General features: G+C 65.0%; 2 protein-coding genes across 2 annotated transcripts; both read right to left on the minus strand.

Moving 5' to 3' along the window:
* Positions 1-1,931: 1,931 nt before the first annotated feature.
* ACVRL1 (activin A receptor like type 1) lies at positions 1,932-11,044 on the minus strand. Its single transcript, XM_075133560.1, has 10 exons — positions 10,961-11,044; positions 7,436-7,506; positions 5,889-6,113; positions 5,376-5,575; positions 5,166-5,265; positions 4,661-4,807; positions 4,311-4,586; positions 3,625-3,822; positions 2,315-2,445; positions 1,932-2,217 (listed from the first exon to the last, which is right to left on the minus strand). The coding sequence occupies exons 2-10, from the start codon at positions 7,500-7,502 to the stop codon at positions 2,083-2,085; spliced, it is 1,479 nt and encodes a 492-aa protein (XP_074989661.1). The 5' UTR covers positions 7,503-7,506; positions 10,961-11,044; the 3' UTR covers positions 1,932-2,082.
* Positions 11,045-14,916: 3,872 nt separating this feature from the next.
* Positions 14,917-17,434, minus strand: ANKRD33 (ankyrin repeat domain 33). The gene is made up of 4 exons (XM_075133615.1): positions 17,132-17,434; positions 16,702-16,831; positions 15,812-15,952; positions 14,917-15,695 (listed from the first exon to the last, which is right to left on the minus strand). Exons 1-4 carry the CDS (start codon positions 17,432-17,434, stop codon positions 14,917-14,919), a joined length of 1,353 nt encoding a protein of 450 aa, XP_074989716.1.
* Between the last annotated feature and the right edge of the window lie 3,098 nt (positions 17,435-20,532).

The raw sequence follows: 20,532 nt of genomic DNA on the forward strand, positions 1-20,532 counted from the left end.
TGTGCACCGGGAGCTGTGCAGCGCGCCCTCCTGCAGCGTGTCGTGGGTGTGCAGAGCGTGTCCTTCGTGCGGCGTGAGCGTGCAGAGGGTGTGTGCGCAGCGTGCGATGTGAGCGTGCGGGGTGTGCGCGGCGTGCGGTGTCGGGGTGCGGTGTGAGGCTGGCAGCGCAGGCAGCGCAGGCAGGGGGCCGTGAGCCACAGGCCCCGGGGGAGCTGGTGCATGGTGGGGACTGAGCCATGGCTGAGCTGAGCACCCCAAATGCTGGGCAGGGCACCCCAAGCCCCAGGCTGAGCACCCCGGGCAGGGCACCCCGAGCCCTGGGCAGAGTACCCCAAGCCCCAGGCTGAGCACCCCAAACCCTGGGCAGGGCACCCCAAACCCTGGGCTGAGCACCCCAAACCCCAGGTGGGGCACCCTGAGCCCTGGGCTAAGAATGCCAAACGCCAGGCAGATCACCCCGAGCCCCCGGGAAGGGCTCCCCAAGCCCTGGGCTGAGCACCCCAAACCTCAGGCAGGGCACGCTAAACGTCAGGCAGGGCACCCCAAGCACCAGGCTGAGCACCCCAAACACCAGGCAGGGCACCCCAAGCCCCGGGCAGGGCACCCCAAGCCCTGCCCCGCGCAGCCCTACGTACCCCTCACCCTGGTGCCAGCCCCGCCGAGGGCCAGCAGCTGACCAGTTTCTCCCAGTCCCTAACTGGGAGCAGGGCACAAGGGCAGGATGAGACGAGCCTGGGATGGCCGCAACGACGTGCCGGCCTGAGCCAGGAATACACGGGGATATTCTGGGAAAGGCCAATGCTCTCCCAAGCCAGCTCCCCTTCCATCCCGGGGGGCTTTGCCCTCGCCCCCCGACTATGGGCAGTGCAAACCCCAAGAAGTGGGAGGGCCGGCAGCCGCCCCCCCCCCGGTGCAGCCCCAGCCCCTCGCGGGCGCAGGGAGAGGGTTGGCACGAGGCTGGAGCGAGGTTTATTGCGGGATCCGGCGGTGCCGGAGCGATACACGGCAGCTACACGGTGTTGAAGCAATAAATTAAGCCATGCAGAAGCATCGGGGTCCCATCCTGGCACGTCACCCGCTGCCCGATGGGGGAGGTTTGGCAGCTGTTAAGCGATAAAATAGGTTTACACTTTATTAAATATATTAAATCTTAATAATTAAATAATTATGGAGTAGGGCGCAAAGCTGGTTCTGCTGAACATCCCGTCTGAACAGCCCCGACCACCCCGTGGGGTGGTTTCGGGGATGGCGGTGAGTGGCGCGGGCTGGAGCCGGCTGCAGGGTGCACCAAAACACCCCAGAAAACACCAAAATGTTGGCAAAGACCAAAAGGGCTTGGAAAGCGGGACTGCCGGCTGCTCCTCGGGGAGGATCAGGCCACCACGGCTGCGGGAGCCCCCGTCTCGGCGGTCCCTGCGGCACGGGGGATGCTCGGCCTGGCAGCTGCTCGTCCTGGGGAGCCCCAAGACGTGCCGGGGTGCGGATCCGCCCCGGCTGGGGGGACTCGGCCCTGGACCATCCTTTCCCAGCGAAATCCAGACCTCCTCCGGCGAGAGGCGCGCCGGGCACCGCAGCCCTGCCGGGGAATTCCTGCTGCCGCCGCCGAGCCCGCGGCATCCCCGCTGCCAACGCGCCGGGCAGGCAGGTTTGGGCAGCACCCGCTGCCTGCGTGCCGCGCCGGGCGCCAGCGATGGGGTGGGTGCCCGGCTGGGCACGGGGGCTGCGGCAGGGGACGGTGCCGGCTCCGGCGCCTGCTCGCCCCTTGGCTGTGGCGTCCGGCCGGGGGGCTCGGGGTGGGCCGCCAGCCCCAGGCGCCCGCTGCCATCCCCGCCGGGCAGGCGAGACGCGCCGGCGTCGGATGACGGATCCAGGGGGATATTTTTATAACCGGGCTGGAAGATTCCTCCCTTGCTTTCTTTTTTTTTTTTTTTCCCTTCCTTGCAAATTAAAAAGGCTCCAAGGAAGGGTGGGAAAGGCGGGGGCTGTAAGCAAAACCCCCTCCGTGACCGGGAGCCGTCCCACCGTTGGCTTCGCCACCGTCCCCGGCGCAGCCCATGAGCGGCTCCGACGCGTGCCCGGCGCTCACTGCTCCGGTTTGGGCTTTTCCAGGGAATTGTTCAGCTTCTTCAGCGTCTTTTTAATCCGCAGGGCGGTCAGGCGGGCCGAGGGGCTCTGGTACCAGCACTCCTTCATGATCTTCGCCAGCGCCGACAAAACCTGAGGGAGGCACAAAAAGAGGGGAAAATTGAAGGGTTTCATGGGGAGCAAAAGGTCCGGCTCGGGGTGGGAGCGGGGCGGCCCCCCTGGGACTCACCGAGTCGGAGAAGAGGCGGTTGGGGACCACGGGGGTCTGCTGGTCGACGCACACCACCTTCTTCATGTCCTCGAAGCTGGGGTCGCTGGGGACGGCGTCGAAGAAGGGCGGCCGGTACTCCTCCACGATGCCTGGGGGGGGGGGCGGCGTGAGGGCGGCGTGGGGTTCACCCCTGACCCTGCACATCACGGGGTGCCCGAGGGGCCGGCACGACCAACCTGCACCCTGCCTTGGGGGGTACGTGGGGCCCCGGGAATTGCCGGTGTGATTTGCCCCACCGCACCGGCGGTGATGCTGCCCACGGGGTGCACGGCTCCAGCCCCGGCTGCACCGCGGGACCTCACCGGGACGGCACGGGGTGCTGGCTCTAGCACCGCTGGTGGGTCCAGCACCAGCTCCAGCACCAGTCCTCCCATCAACAACAGCTCCAGCACCAGCCCTCCCATCAACAACAGCTCCAGCACCAGTTCTAGCACCGGCACCAGCTCCCGGCACCGATGCTGCCTCGCAGCCCCACACCTCCACCCGGCAGCCCCGTGGCGAGCCCGCCAGCTGGCCCAGCTAATCTCCGCTTAGTGCCTCCATATGTCTGTGTGTCCGCGGGGTTTAAACCCCCTGCGCCGCCCCGAGCACCCACCAGCTCCCTGCACCCTGGGGGGTGGCCCCCGAACCTCGGGGTCCCCTGGAGCCCCCGTCCCGGCCACCTTGGGGCTGTGCAGGGGCCGCTCAGCCCGTCCCGGAGGGCGAGGGTGCCTGGAAGGGTTAAAACCAGCTGGCTGAAGGTCATCCCCTGCACATGGCTTTGGTAATTCGGAGTAAATGTTTAATCTGAAGGAGCCCCGGGGCGGTAAATGAGATTATCCCGGCCAGACTGCGCCTGGGGGGGACCTCCTGCCTCACCCACCAGCACCCACCATTTAATTAATGCTTCTAATGGACTTTGCCGGCAGTGAGCGGCGCTGGCCGGCGCTCCTCCGCAGCGTGGGGGACCCCGTCCCTGTCCCCGTCCCGTCCCCGCGAGCCAAGCCCCGCCGGCCGGAGGTCCCGGCCGTGGCCGGCTTCCAGGCAGCGCTCGATGCTGCTTGTTTTCTAATCAGCACTGAACAAACAAAGCGCTGATTGAGTCTAATGGGCCCTTTAATCAGGGAGCCGGGTGCTGACACTAGATTACAGTGTTTATAATTTACAGCTAATCTTCTGGGCGAAGGGAAACAAAAAAAAAAACAACCCATAAAAAGGAGGGAAGGAGGGAGCGAGTGCGGAGCCTCGCCGCGAGCAGGGAGCGCGGCAGCCGGCTGGGAGCTGCTCACCGTTCACCACCGTCCGCCGGGCGATCTCCCAGAGCACCAGCCCGTACGCCCAGATGTCCGTCTTCTTGTAGGACTCGAAGCAGTCGGTGCGGATCTGCTCGCTGAGCACCTCCGGGGCCATGTAGCGCTTGGTGCCCACCCGGGGGTTGTTGCCGATGTCCAGGTAGTCGCTGCCCTGGGAGTGCATGACGGCCAGCCCTGGAGGGATGCCAGCCCCGGTCAGCGCCATGCTGGTGCTGCATCCCCAGGGTACTGCATCCCTGGAGTGCCGCATCCCTGGAGTGCTGCATCCCCAGGATACTGCATCCCCGGGTCACCGCATCCCCGGGTCACCGCATCCCTGGGGCACCGCATCCCCGGGTCACCGCATCCCCGGGTCACCGCATGCCTGGGGCACCGCATCCCCGGGTCACCGCATCCCTGGGGCACCGCATCCCTGGGGTACCGCATCCCTGGGGTACCGCATCCCTGGGGCACCGCATCCCCGGGTCACCGCATCCCCGGGGCACCGCACCCCTGGGGCACCGCAACCCTGGGGCGCTGCATCCCTGGGGCGCTGCATCCCTGGGGCGCTGCATCCCTGGGGCGCTGCATCCCTGGGTGCTGCATCCCCGGGTGCTGTATCCCTGGGTGCTGCATCCCTGGGTGCTGCATCCCTGGGTGCTGCATCCCGCCCCCCATCTCACCCAGGTCCGCGATGCAGCACTGCCTGTTGCTTTTCACCAAGATGTTCCTGCTCTTCAGGTCGCGGTGGGCTATGGCGGGCTTGCCCTGGGTGCCGAAGATCTCCACGTGGAGGTGGACGAGGCCGCAGATGATGGAGGAGGCCAACCCCAGGCAGGTCTCCACGTCCAGGGCCGTCCGCTGCAGGTAGTCGTAGAGCGAGCCGTTCTCATGGTAGTGGGTGATGAGCCAGAGCTGGGTGCTGGAGTTCCTTGACGTCATGTCGGAGGCGATGAAGCCTGGACGGGGAGAAGAGCTGGAACCGTGGAGCCGCTGCGCAGCCACCCCCCGGCCCCCCCAGCTCCCCACTCACCCAGGATGTTGTCGTGCCGGAGGAGGACGGTGTTGTAGATCTCCGTCTCGCGGAACCACGACTGCTCATCCCGGGAGGAGAAGATCTTCACGGCCACGCTCTCCCCGTGCCACACGCCTCGCCACACCTCGCCGTAGCGCCCTTTGCCTACCACGGCCACGGCACCGTGTCACGCAGCCCCTCCAGTCCCTGACCCCCTCCCCACACCCAGCGTGATGAACCCAGTCCCAGAGTGGAACAGCCATGGGGTGGCACAGGGTCCATTGACCTTGGCCAACTGCCACCCACCCACCCAGCTGCTCTCTGCCTCCCCCATCAGCAGGACAGGGGCAGAACTTGGGGTCTCTACGGGGTTTTGGCTGAGATGGTGGAGTCCAAACCCCCCTCCCAGGTCTGGTGTCGCGGTGCCATCGCCAGCTGCTGAGGGAAAGGGGTCCAGCACGTGCCCAGGCACCGGCTGGGGGGGCCGGGGCAGCCTCCCCCCGCACCCGGCCGCTCTCCTTACCCACGCACTCCACGAGGGTGATCTGCCGAGCCACTGTTCGCTGGACGAGGAAGGGCAGCCCCGAGCCGCTGCCCGTGGTGCAGTCGTCGTTCAGCAAGTCCTGTGCAGCCAGGGCAGCAGCGGGGTCACCCCGGCGGTCGCCCCACACTCGGCATGTCCCTCCCTCCCACACCTCGGGGGCATTCAGGGTCCCCCCCAGAGCTCACCCACCTCTAAAGTGCTGTCTCCCACCATGGATGCCTTCAGCATGAGGTCCATGTCTCCCAAATCGCTTTTCTTGTGGCGGTGCTGGGCCACCTTCCAGCAGAAGAGCGCCGTGAGCGCTGCGAGGACGAGGAGGGCAAGCAGCGGGACGAAGATCATCAGGAGGAGGTTGGGCAGGGAATGCGCCTTTCCCAGGGCGTCTTCTCCTGAAGGGGGGAAATGATGGATGGGAGCATGAAGGTGGTCCTTGGGCTTGGACCTGGCAGGGTGGAGGTTGTGGTGCTTGGGCTTGGACCTGGGGAGGGTGGCTCTGCCCCATGGGTGGCAGCTCTGCAGGCACAGCCCAAGAAGGGACAACCGAGGACATCTCGCTGGCCCTGTCCCAACTGGGAAAGGGTGACCCTGGAGGTGCTGAATGAGGAGGGGGATAATCTGGAGACCCAACCACATCTCCAGCCACATGGACAGCTCTGCCCCTCTCTCCCCTCTGGGTCCTCGAAGGGGACCGTGCCCCCGTACCTTGCAGGAAGATCTCCAGCTCGGCGTTGCACATGCTGGAGTCGCAGCATCTCATGCCATACTGCTCCGTCACGGGCGTGCGGCAGTTCTCCAGGATGTTCTGGGAGAAGCAGCCCCTGTGCTGGGTGATGATGCCCTCCTCCTTCCTCTTGCTGACGAAGCACACCGTGCCCGTGCAGGTGGGCAGGCTGCAGTGCGGCACGTCGCAGGCGCAGAGCAGCTCGTCTGCGGGCACGAGGAGGGGGCGCGTTGTGCCATGGGGCCACCCCGCTGCCCGGCCTGGGGCACGCTGGCGGCTTTGGGGACAGTGACATCTGTCCTAAAAACTCTTAAACCAAATTTCGAGAGTGGGCAGCCCAGGAGCACCATGGTCCGGGCTGGGGAAGGCGGCTGTGGGTGCTCAGCACAGGGAAGCCCATCCTGGGACCTCCTGGAAATCGCTTGCTCCCAGCTGGGACCCAAGTGCCAGCCCCGCAGCTGGGGGTCGCCTGTCCCCGCGCCCCCGGGAAGGCAGCGGAGGGACCGTGCATCCAGCCCCACCAGCTGGGTTTAACTGGGATGCACTGGCTCACAGCACACAGGGTCACATCCTGCCCGCGGGGTCAGGTCCCGGGACCCAGGATAGGACCAAAAGCCCCAAACTCAGCCGGTGCCTCCCCAGCGGGTGCTGCAGGGATGCTGCGTTCAGGGAGCAGGGTGCCAAAGCTGGGGTCTTTCCTGGAGCTTTCCCCGGCCGCCCCGAAGGCGCTTCCCCATGCCGCGGTGCCGGAGCGGCACAGGGGGTGGCTGCGCTCCCAACCTCCCGATTTAGCTCTGCCCTTTCGTGCAGAAAATATCCCTCCTGGAATCAGCGAGTTCAGCGCGAGGGCAGCCAGACGGACGGCGGCGAGGGGACGGACGGCTACGGCCAGGCCCCCTCCTGCGCCTGTCACCCCCCTGCCCCAGAGGCTGCCAGGGCCATGGGGTGGTGGCGGGGCCGGGTCTGCAAGCCCCAGGGGTTGGTGGCACCGAGGGCAGGACGGGGACCCGGTGGGGACTCATCCCCCCCCGAGCTCTGCTGCCCCTCCCCGGCACAGCCACATTGCTTCGGTCCTCCCTGCACAAGCACCCAGCCTGGATCTGTCCCCAGGTCACCCTGGTGCTGCCCTGGGATCACGAGCAGCTCGTCCCTGCTCCCCACCGTCCGCACCATCACCGGGAAAACCCACATTTTAAAGCACGTGCATGCAAGCCTTTTCCCCATCTCCCCTCCCATGACGTCAAAGCACCTGATGAACCGTAATTAATTAAGCTGAGAGCCTCTCTGGGAGGCAGGTCCCCGTCCCCGAGGGGAGAAGCCCCTCGCTGGGGACGGCGCGGGTCCCCGAGGAGCCCTGCTCCCTCCGTGCTCGCTCAAGGCGAGCTTGAACGAGCTACCCTCCGCGGCGGTTTATTTTGAGCAGAGCAAGCGATGATGTTCCCAAAGAGCCGAGGGTTTATTTTAACTCCCCCTGCGTGGCGGAAAGCGTCCGGCGCCGCCGCCTTCACCGCGTCGTTTTGGTACTCACCGGCTGCGAAGCCGAGGGAGAGGGTCAGCAGCGCCAGCACCGCCCGGCCGCAGGCGCCGCACGGCATCTTCCTGCGGAGAGCAGAGCGGGTGAGAGGCAGCCCCCCGCAGCCCCCCACAGCCCCCCACAGCCCCCCGCAGCCCCCCGCAGCCCTGCCAGCCCCCCGCAGTCCCCCACAGCCCCCCATGGCCCCCCGCAGCCCCCCGCAGCCCTGCCAGCCCCCCACAGCCCCCCACAGCCCCCCATGGCCCCCCGCAGCCCCCCACAGCTCCCCGCATCCCCTGCAGACCCCCACAGCCCTGCCAGCCCCTCGCAGCCCCCCGCAGCCCCCGGCCCCCCGAGGGGCTCATTGCCGGGCCAGGGGCGGCCGTGGGGGCTTTGGGAAGGAACTGGGGGGGCTGTGGCGAGCGATGGAGGCCGGCGGGGAGGGAGGGGGCAGGCGGAGTGGTGCGAGGTGGGATGTGCTGCTTCCAAGCGGAGTTCGGCTCCGGACGTCCCGGGTACAGCCCTTCCTGAGAGCAGATCCCCGGGACCTCCCGAGCACGGGGAACCCCCCCGACCGCGGCGTGGGACACCGCACACGGCCCCGCGGGGCTCGGGAGCACTCCAGAATGGGGACCTCGCCATGTCCATGCTGCCCCAACATCCTTCCGTTATCCCAGTGATCCGTATTCTGTCATTTCCCACCATTCCTGCGGCTCCTGCGCTGCAAAAACGCAATCGGCAGCAGAGCCCATGGGCTCGGCAGCCATGGCGAGCGCGGTGATGCCACGGCAGCACCGGCGATCCCAGATTTGGCAAGACGCGTGCCATGGGATGCAGCTCAAAGCCCCCCCGCCACAGTGAACCCCCCCCGCCGGTGCCGGAGCCACCGGGTGCAGCTGGCCGCAGGGTCCGGGGCTCGGTCCCGGGGGGGCTTTTGTACAGAGCTTATCGATGACACAAGCAGAGGCGCTGCGGGCAGCCAAAAATTCCCCCGCTGTGCCTTTGGGGGAAGTTTTGCTATTTTTTCTCTTTTTTTTTTTTTTGCTTTCTAAAAGAGACATTTCTGCCAAACCAAACACGGCGGAGCCGGTGCTGGCCCCTGCCCCTCTCCCTGCCAGCATCGCTGCCCCTTTCACATGGCCGAGAGCTCGGCCGGCGGCAGCCGGGGCTCCCCAGCCCCTCCTGGGCTCATTCTTCGTGGTTCCCGACATAAACACGCCAAAGTCTCCGTTTCCTGCAATTGAAGGAGCCCTGCCCAGGGCCGCCGGGACAGGAATCAAGATTGTTTAGATTCTGGCCTTGATGGGGAAGCGAAGTCACGCAAGCCCGGCCCTCGAGAGCACGCGCGGACGTGGCTGACCCAGGCAGGCTCCGGCCGCGGCGTAAAATGGGTTTTTCCTCCCCAAAATAGCTCGCTTGGTTGTTGCTTGCAGGGAGGAAACGGCGACCGGGTGCTGGGGCTGGAGGGCAGGAGCGGGATCTGGTCCTGGGTGCCCCGGGCAGGAGCGGTGCCGGGGCTGATCTCCGGCTGAAGCAGCAGCCGGTCCCTCGGCTGGCCCGGGATCAGCTTTGTTTTAAAAAATAAACTCCCCCGGAGCTGGGCTGCGGCTCCCCGGGCCTCCAGGATGCTCCCAGGCACAGCGCCTTTCCTTGCAATCCCGAGAGCTACGGAACGCATCCTTTGAAAGGGGAGCCGAGGGTCCTTGGCGGTGCCTTCCCTTCTCGGGGGCACTTCCACAAAATCCCCAGCGTCAGACGGCTGCGAGATCTTCGCCGTGAAACGCAAAGCGCTCGGGGCCTCACCCACAACTTTGCTGTACGTGCAGAAAGCATGCATTTTTGGTGCTAACCGAGAGCAAACCTTGACCCAGAGCCGTCCCCGGTGTCCCGCAGGAGAAATATCCCGGCTGCTTCCGTAAGGGGTCAAACCAGCCCTCGTGTCCCCATCCCTGTCCCCAACCTCCCTCCGGAGCTGCGGCTCACGCACCCTCCGGAGCATCTTCCCCCGCCTGGCTGGGGGCGATGGCAAGTCACCTTGCCGTGTTACATCCTTCCATCCCTCGGGATCTGCAGTAGCATCAGGAGAAGGAAAAAAAAACCCAATTAAAACCTCCCGGAGGGGTGCGGATGCTGGCAGAAGCGGCTGGGAGCGATGGGCAGCCGTGCCGCAGCGCTGGTCCGGAGCAGCCCTGGGGACGGGGAATTTCCCTGCGATCCCACGGAGAGAAAAGCAAAGGGGCTGTTGGGGGGAGACGGAGCGGGCGGCGGGGGGAGCCTGGGGAAGGGGGTGGCTGGGTGCGATCCTCTGGGACACGCGGGACGGCTGGAGGATCCCTTGCTCTTACCGGGGCGGCTCGGCAGAGCTTTGCAATCCCGGCGCTTCCGCCCTCCCCTGCGGTTTCTGCTGCTGCCGGGGGGGTTTCGCCGCAGGATGCAGCTCGTGACTCAGTTCCCCTCTGTCACAGGGAGCCAGACACGGTGGAGACCCTCGCACCGTCTGGCCGGGCAGTGCCGGCACCCGTGCCGACGCCGGCTGGGGGGAATCAGGGCGAGCCAGGCGTGTGCCGGCTGCCACCGGCGCCGGCTGCAGGCGTGAAGGGCTGGGGGGACGCCACGACAGAGGTGGCAAGAGCTTTGCTGCGGACTCCCAAGGCTTCAGCCTGGTTTCAGGCAGCGGACGGAGGTTTTCCTCCCTCCTCCCCATAGCTGCAGGTCGGTCACGCGTGCAGCAAAGCTGTTTGCATCCTCTGCACCCTCCGGTGCAGTCGGTGCCGGTTGCGGATGCAACTCTCAGCTCAGGGACCCGCACGGGTGGGCTGCGCCGCCCCGGCCCCTCTGGCACCGATGGGCATCGCTGTGCCAGAAACGAGAGATGCAGAGAGCGCAGCAAACCCAGCGCAGGTTCATCGCTTCGCGGCACCGGCGTCGCACGCGGCTCCTCGTGCCGAGCGGGGAGGAGGGGAGCGTCCCTGCCCTGACCTTGCGGCAGGGTTTGAACGCCGGCGGCGGGGCAGAGCTCCCACGGCACGGCTCACACCAGCTTCGCTTTGCTCTGAAAACGGAGCTTCTGCAGCGGCCGTTTGGCTCTTCCTCGCCCACCCCTCCTCGGAGGGACCCGGGGTTTGGCTTTGCAGAAGGGGTGCGTCGAGGCGGCGCGTCCTGCGGCGTCGGTGCCGTCGGTGCCCCGCCGCCCTCGCTCCAGCCCCCGGCTAGCGGAGCTGTCAACTTTCCCTCATTTTTCCCCGTGCCTTTCCAAAATACACCCAAATTCCCCATTTCCCCTGTCAGCTCCGGGCTTTCGGTAGCAGCCGCCTATTATTTCAGCTCTTTAGCAAGGACCTGGGGACTGATCCTGCTACTACTGCACTGGCGTAAACCTGGATTTATGCTCCCGGCTCTGCTACCCTGACACCAACCCCGGCGTCCCACCGAACGTGAAGGAAACGGGGCCAAATCCTGATTTCGGCTGCGCTAGGGTAAATCAGGAGGGAAGCGCTGAGCTCGGTGCAACCCCGGACCCCGCGGCACTTCCCCACTCACCTACAGCATCCGCGTCCCGCAGGCGCCCGCGCCACTGCCCGGCCCCGGCGAGACTCTCCCGGCCGCGGTCCCGAGCTCGGAGGCGGCGCGCGCGGCTCGGCCGGGGCAGCTCCGCGCCGTGCCCTGCGCCCCGGCTTGGAGCAGCTTCATGGGTCTGCTCCCCTCCCGCCGCCCGGCCCGGCACCGCGGGGGCTCCCGCAGCGTCGCCCGTCCCGGTGGGGGAACGTCTCCGTCCCCGCGGCGGGGTCTCGGCTGGGCGGCCCCGTTGTCCGAGCGCAGCCGCTCGGCGAGCGCTCTGTGGTCTGGATGTGGGAGAAGTCAAAAAAATGTTTCTTATTACTGCCTCTTCCTGCCTGGCTTCTCTCCACCACTCCCAGCTAATAAAGCATTTCCTATTGCTGAGCACACATCCACGCCAGCCTCCCTTCCTCCCGCGCACCGGGCCCCCGCTCCATCCTGGTTGCGCTCCCTCGGCCCGTTCCTCCCGCCCCTGGCCTTCGCCGGGCGCCTTCCCTCCCCGCTTTCCCGGCAAATCCAAGCCCTTGGGCTGCAGCTGGCGGGGGGCACATCCATCACGTCTCCTTCCCCGAGCACCTAAAGGCCTTTGGCAGAAACGCAACCGGTTGCTTTGATGGTGCCGGGGGTGGGAACGGTCCGGAGAGATGCTGCGGGAAGGACCTTGGCGTGCTTGGCCGCGGCTCCAGCATCCCGCTCTCACGGGGGTGGGAGCATCCCGGCGGAGCCAAGGGGCTCCCTGATTATTCGGCGCTGGCCACAACGCTTTTGGGGTGCTGCACTGGAGGGCAGGGCAGGTTTTCTCCCCCGGGGTATAAAGCGGCATTGGGGGGTGCTGCCGAATGGTCGCCCCATCAGGGATGCTCTGCCCCGGCTGCGGGCACGGAGCAGGGCTGGGGTGGCCAAGGGGGTTTGCTGGGTGCCTCCCGCCGGCACGTCCCCGCCGTCTCCTGGAGAAGCCGCGGCAGCAGGCGCTGGGACGCGGGCGGCGGGGCCGTTCCCACGGGGGGAGGCTGGGCACTTCCCGCTCCCCCAGGACACGTGGGGCTGCCGGGGCTGCGGGCAGCCGAAGCGCAGCTTCCCCTTTTGCTGCTTCGGGGTCATTTTCTTTCAGCCACCCCACCCTCAGCAGCTTCGTCCCCCTCCTCTCCCCCCAGCACCTTTCCAAGCCCCATCCCTGCCTTTCTCCCGGCTCTCCCCCCGGCACGGTGACCCCCTCCCACGGCAGCCGGCAGCGCTCGGGCTGGCATTGCAGCCTCTTTCCTAACGAAGTTATGGGGCCTGATTTACCTCTCCGTTCCCCATTGCATCACCGGCCCCAGTTGCGTCATGAACCCGACTGGCACCCGGAGCCTCCCCGTGCCGGGGGAGCGGAGAGCGGCTGCGAAGCTTTGAGGTCTTGCCGGGTGCCTCTCCCCCGCTATCGCCCATGATCTAGGAAGTTTAAACAAACAAAAGCACAAAACCAGGATAAAACACGAGGGACCTTCACGCGTGACCTTGCCCGTGCCGGGGCCGGGAGGTTTGCGGAGCCGGCGCGGGGGAAACGGGCAGTTTCCATCAGATAGGAGCCGCCCGGGAGGAAGCCGGTGCCTGCAGACGCCTTATCGCCGTGACCATCTTTGCTCCGGTGCGCAGGTCTCAGTGATCTGACCGGCGATCGGCCGCTCCCAGGGTTATTCCTGGATGGCTCCTGTGTCCCTGCTGACTTCCATGGGCGCAGGCACACGGCGGGCGCTGGCACCCCACTTTTACGGCTGCAGGCAGGAGTTTCCCAGGGCAGCCGAGGGCGCTGGCTCTCCGGCGAGGGCCGGTGCCGGCTGCTTCGGTCCCTGAACGTTCATCTTCCAAATGCGGCAGCTCCATATTTTTAACAATCATCATCACTGGGGGGAGAAATACTTGCTTAAAAACTTCTAAAAGTTGCTAAGTCCTAATCCCGGGTGACTCAAAGGGCAGGGATGGGTGGGAGCCCCAGGCCGGGCTGTGGCTCCGGCGCTGCTGCCGTGGGAAAGCAAATTCATCCGGAGCCGGGACTGACCGTAGAGATCTGGAGCCGGGACTGACCGTAGAGGTCCGTCGCTGAACGTACCAAACCTGCCGCAGGCCCCCCTAACTGCAGGCAGGGCGATCCCTGCCCCCCTCCGCGCTCGCGCCGGTGCCAGCCCCCGGCTGGGGCAGACGGGGTGAATCAGCGGGGATGGGCGCCCGCCTCGGCGCTGGGCTGAGCGCCGGCAGCACCGCGACTCGCGCCGGCCCTGCCCGCCATGGCGCAACCTCCCGCCACCCCGTCGAAGCCAAAGTGAGACTTTCCGTCATCGTCTGGGCGCTCATCGCTGCGCGCTGTGACTTCACCCCGCAGGAGGGTGTGGGCACCCCTGGACCGCGGTCGGACCCCCCCACGGGCGCATCCAGCCGTCCCTCGGGGTTTCACCGAGCCGTCCCCGCAGCGGCGGAGGGGGACGAGGGGCCGGCGGGAGCCCGGCTCTCCTTTCCCCCCGCGCGGCAGGAGCCAGGCTGGCGCGGCGCGTGCGATGGCTGCTCCATGTGCCGTCCGCCCCCGGCTCATCTGCGAGCCACCGCCGGGAGCTGGCGAAGGAGGGCAGCCACGTGCCGGGGAGCCCGACGCGAGCCAAGGGCTGGAGAGGAACAGACGGGGAGGTTGCAGCTCCTTCCCGACGAGCATCCTTCCCCGCAACGCAGCCCAAACCTCCCGGTGCCACCCGAAAGGCAGAGCTGCTGCCTGAAAGTGGGGAGTGGGGGCTTTTGTCCCCTAAAAAAGGGGGCGGTGAAGGGAGGGGGCTCCGTCCCAGGCTGCGTGCCTGGCCAAGGATTATTTATTACCTGGATAACTAGTGCTTCGAGCGGCTCTTGCTGCCAGTCGCTCTCCCTGGGGGTCCAGCTCTGGGTGCTTGGGTGCTGCAGGAGCCAGTGTGGCTGCTCAGGGTGCCCAGCACCCCGGTTTCACCTTCCTACACCCCGAGATGAAGCCAGATTTAAGAGGAGCTTGAAATATGGGGAGCACAAGCTCGTTGTTGCTGCAGCACATCCAGCGTGCGCCAGCACCCGACAAAAAAGCAACTGCCCAGCTCCCTGTGGGAGGGGGTCCCGGGGGGCTGTATGGGTGCGGGTGAGGGGTCCTGGGGCCCCACGTGGGTGCAGGCTGGAGTCCCGGGGGGTGGTTTGCTTGGGAACAGGGACCACTGGGTCCTCTCCTGGGTAACGCTGGAGCACAAAAGCCGCCTCCTCTCTGCCCGTCCCCGCTGCGGAGGGCAGCTGGGGATGGAGCCCATGAGCACCCCAGGGTTGGTTTCCAGCCCGTGCCTGGCACCCGGAGCTCCTGTGAACCCTCCCGCAGCACGGAGGTGCTTCCCCACGCTGAGCCGTGGTTTGTCCATCTGCAAGCCAGGAATACCCAGGAGGGGGGAAGTTAATGTCACCGAGGGGGTGACAGGGGACGCTGGCAGGGAGGGGGAAGCATTCCTGCCAGCCCGGCAAGCAACCCTGAGCTTTATTCATTAAATCAATCCTGTTAACATGGCAACCACTTCCATTTGAATTTGCACGGCCACATTCCAATATCAAAATCTCAGGAAGATCAAAGAGGCAAGAAAAAAGAAAAAAAAAAAAAAAAGAAGAGAGAAGAGCTGCTTCTGCCGCAGACCCGGCGCCCGGCCCGGGGCAGGGTCTCACCGTGTCGGAGCCCAGCACGGCCAGAGCCGGACCGGGGTGGCCGCCCTCGACGTGGGAGAGGACGAGGGGCCGGGCAGGGGGTCGGGGACCCGGGGCCGCAGGGACTGCGTCATCTCAGCTGGGTACGTCCACAGCATCCTCCTCCCGCGGGCATCACCATCCCGCCAGAAGGAAACCACTTGTGCCAAAAAAGCGAGCAGGTCCAAGGGGACAGCTGGGACCTCGCCCCCACCCCGACACCTCCTGCCTCAGGATTTCTTCCCCCCTTTCTTCTTTTTCTCCTCGCTCTTCGCCTCCTTGGCCGCTCTCTTCTCCTCCTTCAGCTCCTTGTACCTCCACTTGGGCAGCTGCAGCAGGTTCTTGTTCCCCCCGCGCTGCCTCCGCTCCCTCGAGCAGGCAGGCGGGCAGGAGGGTTTGCTCACTTTGATTTTGGGGACGGGGTCTCCGGGGAAGATGCTGTTCCCGCGCCGCAGCCGCAGGGGCAGGAAGCTCAGGAGGCCCCCGGCCGGCCGGCGCGGCGGCAGGAGCCGGATCTCCGACATGGCTTGACCGTTGCAGGAGGATGCACCAGTGCCGGGGCACGAGGCGGGTTCTGGCTCGGCGTCCGGATCCAGGACGTGCTGCCCGAGGATCTCCGGCACAGACAGCCTGCGCTTGCCCACCTCGGGGGGGCTGTCGGGGCAGATGGTTTGGCAAGCGGTAGCCACAAAGGGGCTGGCGAGGGAGGTGGTCATCCTCACCATGTGGTCCATCACACCGTCCTCCTCGTGGTCGCGGGGGAAGCTGAAGGTGAACATGGATCGGATCTTCTCCGACAGCCTCTTGCCCCTGGATTTGGGGGCCAGGGCTTTGGCCACCAGCTCAGGCAGGGCTGGCCACTCGGGCTGGTACCGGGTGCCAAACTGCTCTGCCCGCGGGCGCTGCAGGAGGCTCCGGATCCGCAAGGTTGTCTCAAAGCTGCCGGTGAAGGCTGCCCACTCCCTGGCCGTCTTCCTCTTGACGGGATCCACCGCTTGCAGGTCTGCTCCTGGAGACACCGGGATGCAGAGAGCATCACCGCACCGTCCCACCTCAGAGCACGGGGCAAGCAGCGATGCCACCCCTTCCCAAAAAATCCCGGGAAGGCCCTGGGGAGATGCTCACCAGCCAGGAGCAGGGCGGCCACGCAGTCCTCCCGCCCCTGCACCGCAGCCTTCATCAGCGCCGTCAGGCCCCGGGGGTCTCGCTTGTCCACCTCGAGCGCGGGGTAGTAGTTGAGGAGGTAGTTGACGATGGTGACGTGTCCTTAACAGCCAGAGAGAAGCTGCGTTAGAGTTTGGACAGTTAACGAGTGATAACTGCTGATGCCTGCTGGAGAAAGAGTATTTGGCAACTGCGTCTCGTGGGGACCAAGATGCAGAAACTTGGAGGGATCAGGACTGAAAGGGTTTGGGCTTATTTAGTTTTGGGTTTGGCCGTGCAGGGAACAGCGCTGGCACACCAGCTGCTTCCGCAGAGAATGCAGGAAAGGGTCCAAAAATGCAAAAAAAATAAATATCATCAATTCCAGCAAGGACAAAGTGGGAATCGAGGGTGATCTGCACTTTGAGAGCCTCCTGCTTTCCCCTGTGGTTAATCAGGGCGGAGGGAGCCGGACTCTTCTGCAGTAACGAGGAAAACCATCATGACCAGAGGTTTGGTCCCCACACGTGGCATTTGCCAGCTCGGACCTCGTGTGCCGGTAAATCACCACGGCTCACGGGGCTTTTCTGGAGCACGTGGGCGGCTCCGGCTCAGCTCTGCCGCTCGGTGCCACTGCTCGGGCAGGACGTGTTGCAAGACAACATTGCCCTAGGAATCTCCATTTTTGCGTCCTCTACCCAGTTTTAAAAGGGTGCTAAGGTGAACCATAAACTTAGACGGGGAGGGTCACGTCCCTCGGCACCCTCGCCTCTCCCAGCTCATTTTAGGGTTCTTGGAGGGGAAGCGCAGGGGGTCACATCACTGCTCGAGGGGTCTCGCGGGGGCTGCCCCGTGCCGAGCGCGGTGCCTACCTGCCTGGGCTGCCATCATGAGGGCCGTGTTCCCGTCCTTGTCCTGCTGGTTGACATTTATGTAGGGGCACTTCTGCAGCAGGGACACGATGTCCACGAAGCCCTTGTAGCAGGCGACCATCAGCCCGTTCTGGAGAGGGCGCAGGACTCAGCACCGGGGCCGGCGCTGCACCATCCTCCCCACCACGGTGCTCCCCACAGCCCCCCCACTTCTGCCTCCCCCCCCCCAAACCAGACAGGCTCAGGATGGGAGGACGGACGAGGTTCTGCTCCAAGGATTGGATCAAGCCCAGGAGACCCATCCCTTGTCAAAGCCGTCCCACCCAGGACTCTCCCTCCTCCACCGGCTTTAGCAACCACCGTCCTTCAGGATTTGCCTGTTCCCAGGAAATCCTCTTCCTGCTCCACAGGCGCCCACCCTGCCACTCACCCTCCCGTTGATGTCCAGCTCCGTGACTTCACTCCGGGTCACTCCGCGCTCCAGCCTCTCCTGCACCAGCTTGGCATCGTTCCTGGCGCAGCACTGGTAGAAGCTGGGGTCCCCGGCACCACCAGCCCCCGGGGAGAGCTCGTAGCAAGGGTAGACGGAGTCATCCGAGAAGATGCTGCTGGTGTCCGAGGGCTCCGACTCCTCCTCCTCCTCTTCCTCCTCGTAGTGCAGCTCCGGGTCGGAGGCATCCAGGCTGGAAGCGGGGGCTGCAGCATGTTCTCCTCCACCGCAGGCATCTGTCATCCGGCCCGGCCAGCGGGAACGAGCCCAGCTTGGCCCCGAGCCCTGCCTGGGGCCGGGAGCCTCTCCCGGGGGGACAAGGGGGCACTCCGGACCGTTCACTCCCCCCTGTGCAGACACAGAGTGGGCGTGGGAACCGTGTGAGCTCCGGCATCCCTCATCCCGCCGGGAAGCCTTGGCCGGCTCCCAGCTGCTGGCACAGCCCGTGGGTCCAGTTTCCACCCTCTGCCCCGTGCAGATGCTTGCACTGGGGGCTCGGATGCTGCCAAACCCCAGGAGCTCCCCACGGCACCGTCTCCAGCACAGAGCGGGGAAAACAGGGGACATCCTGGGAGTTTGAAAGGTGGATAAATGTCCCATGGCCCAGGTGTTGAAACCAGGCGGGTGGGGAGGTTGGGAATGCCTCCGGAGTGGTAGGGGTGCCGATCGGGACACTGAACGCAACTGTCGTGCCAAGCGCCAGCAGGAAGGGCACATCTCCATCCCTCCCCACGCCACGGTGCCCTCCCCGCTTCACTGGTGCACATCACAGCAGCCGCAAAGACCTTTCCTAACGGCAGAACCAGAGCAGTGTGCAGGGAGCAGGCTTAAATCCGGCTCCTTACAACCACGCAGCAGGAGAGCAGAGCCCGGAGCAGCTCCCGGCTCCCCGAGGAGCCCCTTAAACCGCACGACACAGGGCAGCCCGCGGCCCTGGTGCAGGAGCTCTGGGCAGGGACGGACCGGCTGCAGCCTGGCAGCAGAAATTAAAGTGTTTTGCTTCTAAGTAGAAGCCAACCATTAATTGATTGGAAGAGAGCCTTCGCAATTCCATTAAACTCTCCCACTCTTCTTAGACATCCCAAAGCAGGCTCTGGAGAGGAGGGACCCTCTTCTCACCGCACCCTGATCTTACCTGGGGCTGCTCAGACCTTCCCCGCGGGTCCCTCTTCAGCTGGGCAGCATCACGGCTCTGACCAGGAAAGAAAACTTTGCAAGAGGCAGTGGAAAATCACCCCTATCCTTTGCAGCAAGAAAGAGGTTTCTGCTCTGGGTCCGAGGTAGCCTTGGTGCACCAAAGCTGTGACAGCCTGCACGTTGACGTGGGCTCAGCTAGCCGAGGTATCTTAACTTAAACCGTTGCTTAAAATGGCTCCATCCATCCTGAGCAGGATCAGAGCCGCTTGCGCAGGATTTAGCATCTTTAGCTGAGGAGCTCTGGGAGCCCAGGGCTGTGTTCTTATACCTATATTCTTATACCTGTCTCAGCTTGGGAAGATGCTGCTGCCCAAGCAACCCCCACCAGCTCAACTGAACCCCCCAAGCCCCCTTCCAGCTCCCTTTATATGCAGGTGAATTTGCTGATCAGATAAACCTGGGGAACTGCCCCTTCGGCCAAGGGCACAGATACCCGTAAGTGTGCAGGTGCATTGAATAAACTCTGCAGTCTCCCCGTGAGAGGCGCCTTGGAGCCTCCAGCCCTCCTCTTCCTCCTCCTCTGGGCGTTGCGATGCCAAAGCCCTCAGGGCGTTAGCCAAGGAGCTGCAAAAACTGGTTTCCTGAATTCCACGTGAAACCTGACTGCTCTCTTACCTTCATCTTTAAAGGTTTTTTTTGTGTGGTTGGTTGGTTTTTCCATGTTTTCTGAGGTACAGGGGCCAGCTGGCCTGTGGGATCTGGGAAAGGGCACTTTTAGTCCCCGGATCAGCTATTTTCATGGCAAAAAGGCATGGGTTTGGTCCCAAAGCAGATCGTGGGAGGCCACATTCTCCATTTAAAGCAAGCATTAAGGCAGAGTCCCAAAGGTCACTTCGCTTGCATCCTTGAACATGAAAATACGGAGCAGATGAAGGATCCCAGCTGTTTCCTCTGTGCTGGGCACGTCCTGCCGGGAAGCGCGAGCTGAGGATCCCGATGCTGAACATGAGGATCCCGATGCTGAACGCTGCGGAGCCGGAGCTGAGCTCTGCGCCTGTAGTGTCCTCCCAAACCCCGGTGTCACCCCAGCCGTGTCCATCCCTGCCAGGGGCCAGGACCCGCTCCGAGCCCTTCGGCACCGCCTGTAACGGGCTGCCAGCCCCCTCCGGGCTGCTCTGCCTGGGAAAGCCCCCGAACGCCGCGGGGGAACCTCCGCAGTGCCGCATCCCCTATTGCAGCACCGAGAACCGCCCCTCGCCCCTCGCTGAGCCCTCTGCTCCCGCTGCATCAGCGCGATGGCGTGGCCAGCACGGTGTCACCCCGGTGTGCCACCTCCTGCCCCATAGCCACCCTCCCACGCTGCTTTGTCTCGGGAGAGGACCGGGAGCAGATTTAGGGCTTAGGGAGTTATCCGGGGAGCTCCATGCCGTAATCTGCTGCCTGCCGCAAGCAAGAGGCTCTGAGCCGGTTGCATAAGGACGAGGTCTGGGGTGCCACGGTCTCAGCCCGCCCGTCCTCCCCCGTTTGCCGGTGCCTTCGGTGGGGATGGGGGCTTCCCCCAGCACGGTGCGGTCCCGTACGCTGCCCCGCAGCCCTGGGGCGGCCAGGCCGCGGAGGGGACAGGCGGGATGGCACCGGGGGACATTTCTTGGCAAAGCCTTTTGCTGTCGGTGGGGCTTTGCAAAGCCTCCGGCTGCCACAAGGGGATGCCGGAGGCCGCGGGAGGAGGCTGCGCCCCGGCGGGGCCGCGCTGGGCCGGGCAGCTCCGGGCCGGGGTCGCAGCGGGGCTCGCTGCCTCCAGCACACCCCGGTCCTCCCACCGGGCTGGAAAGACTCGGGTGACTTCTTAGAGGGCAACGGCAGGCTGGGTTTTGGTCTTTTTTTTTTTTTTTTTTTTTAAGAAGTTTGTACATAGATGTCACGGCATCCTCCCAGATGTCACGGCATCGTCCCAGATGTCACGGCATCCTCCCAGATGTGATGGCATCCTCCCAGATGTGATGGCAGCCTCCCAGACATCACAGCACCCTCCCAGATCTCATAGCGTCTTCCCCGATGTGATGGCAGCCTCCCAGACGTCATAGCATCCTGTCACGTGTCATGGCATCCCCCCAGACGTCATAGCATCCTCCCAGATGTGGCATCCTCCCAGATGTGATGGCATCCTCTCAGGCTTCATTGTACACACCTGAGCCTCGCTGCCT

Source organism: Calonectris borealis, chromosome 30 (genome assembly GCF_964195595.1).
Source record: "Calonectris borealis chromosome 30, bCalBor7.hap1.2, whole genome shotgun sequence".
Classification (NCBI taxonomy): Eukaryota; Metazoa; Chordata; class Aves; order Procellariiformes; family Procellariidae; genus Calonectris; species Calonectris borealis.

Coding starts and splice junctions, on each gene's coding strand:
- ANKRD33 (XM_075133615.1), bottom strand. CDS start 17,434: ATGACAGATGCCTGCGGTGGAGGAGAACATGCTGCAGCCCCCGCTTCC. Junction 16,832..17,131: donor AGCTGGACATCAACGGGAGG/GTGAGTGGCAGG, acceptor CGCCCTCTCCAG/AACGGGCTGATGGTCGCCTG. Junction 15,696..15,811: donor GGCCGCCCTGCTCCTGGCTG/GTGAGCATCTCC, acceptor CGGTGTCTCCAG/GAGCAGACCTGCAAGCGGTG.
- ACVRL1 (XM_075133560.1), bottom strand. CDS start 7,502: ATGCCGTGCGGCGCCTGCGGCCGGGCGGTGCTGGCGCTGCTGACCCTC. Junction 4,587..4,660: donor CCGGCACGACAACATCCTGG/GTGAGTGGGGAG, acceptor CTCCCCGTCCAG/GCTTCATCGCCTCCGACATG. Junction 3,823..4,310: donor GTGCTGCATCGCGGACCTGG/GTGAGATGGGGG, acceptor GCATCCCTCCAG/GGCTGGCCGTCATGCACTCC.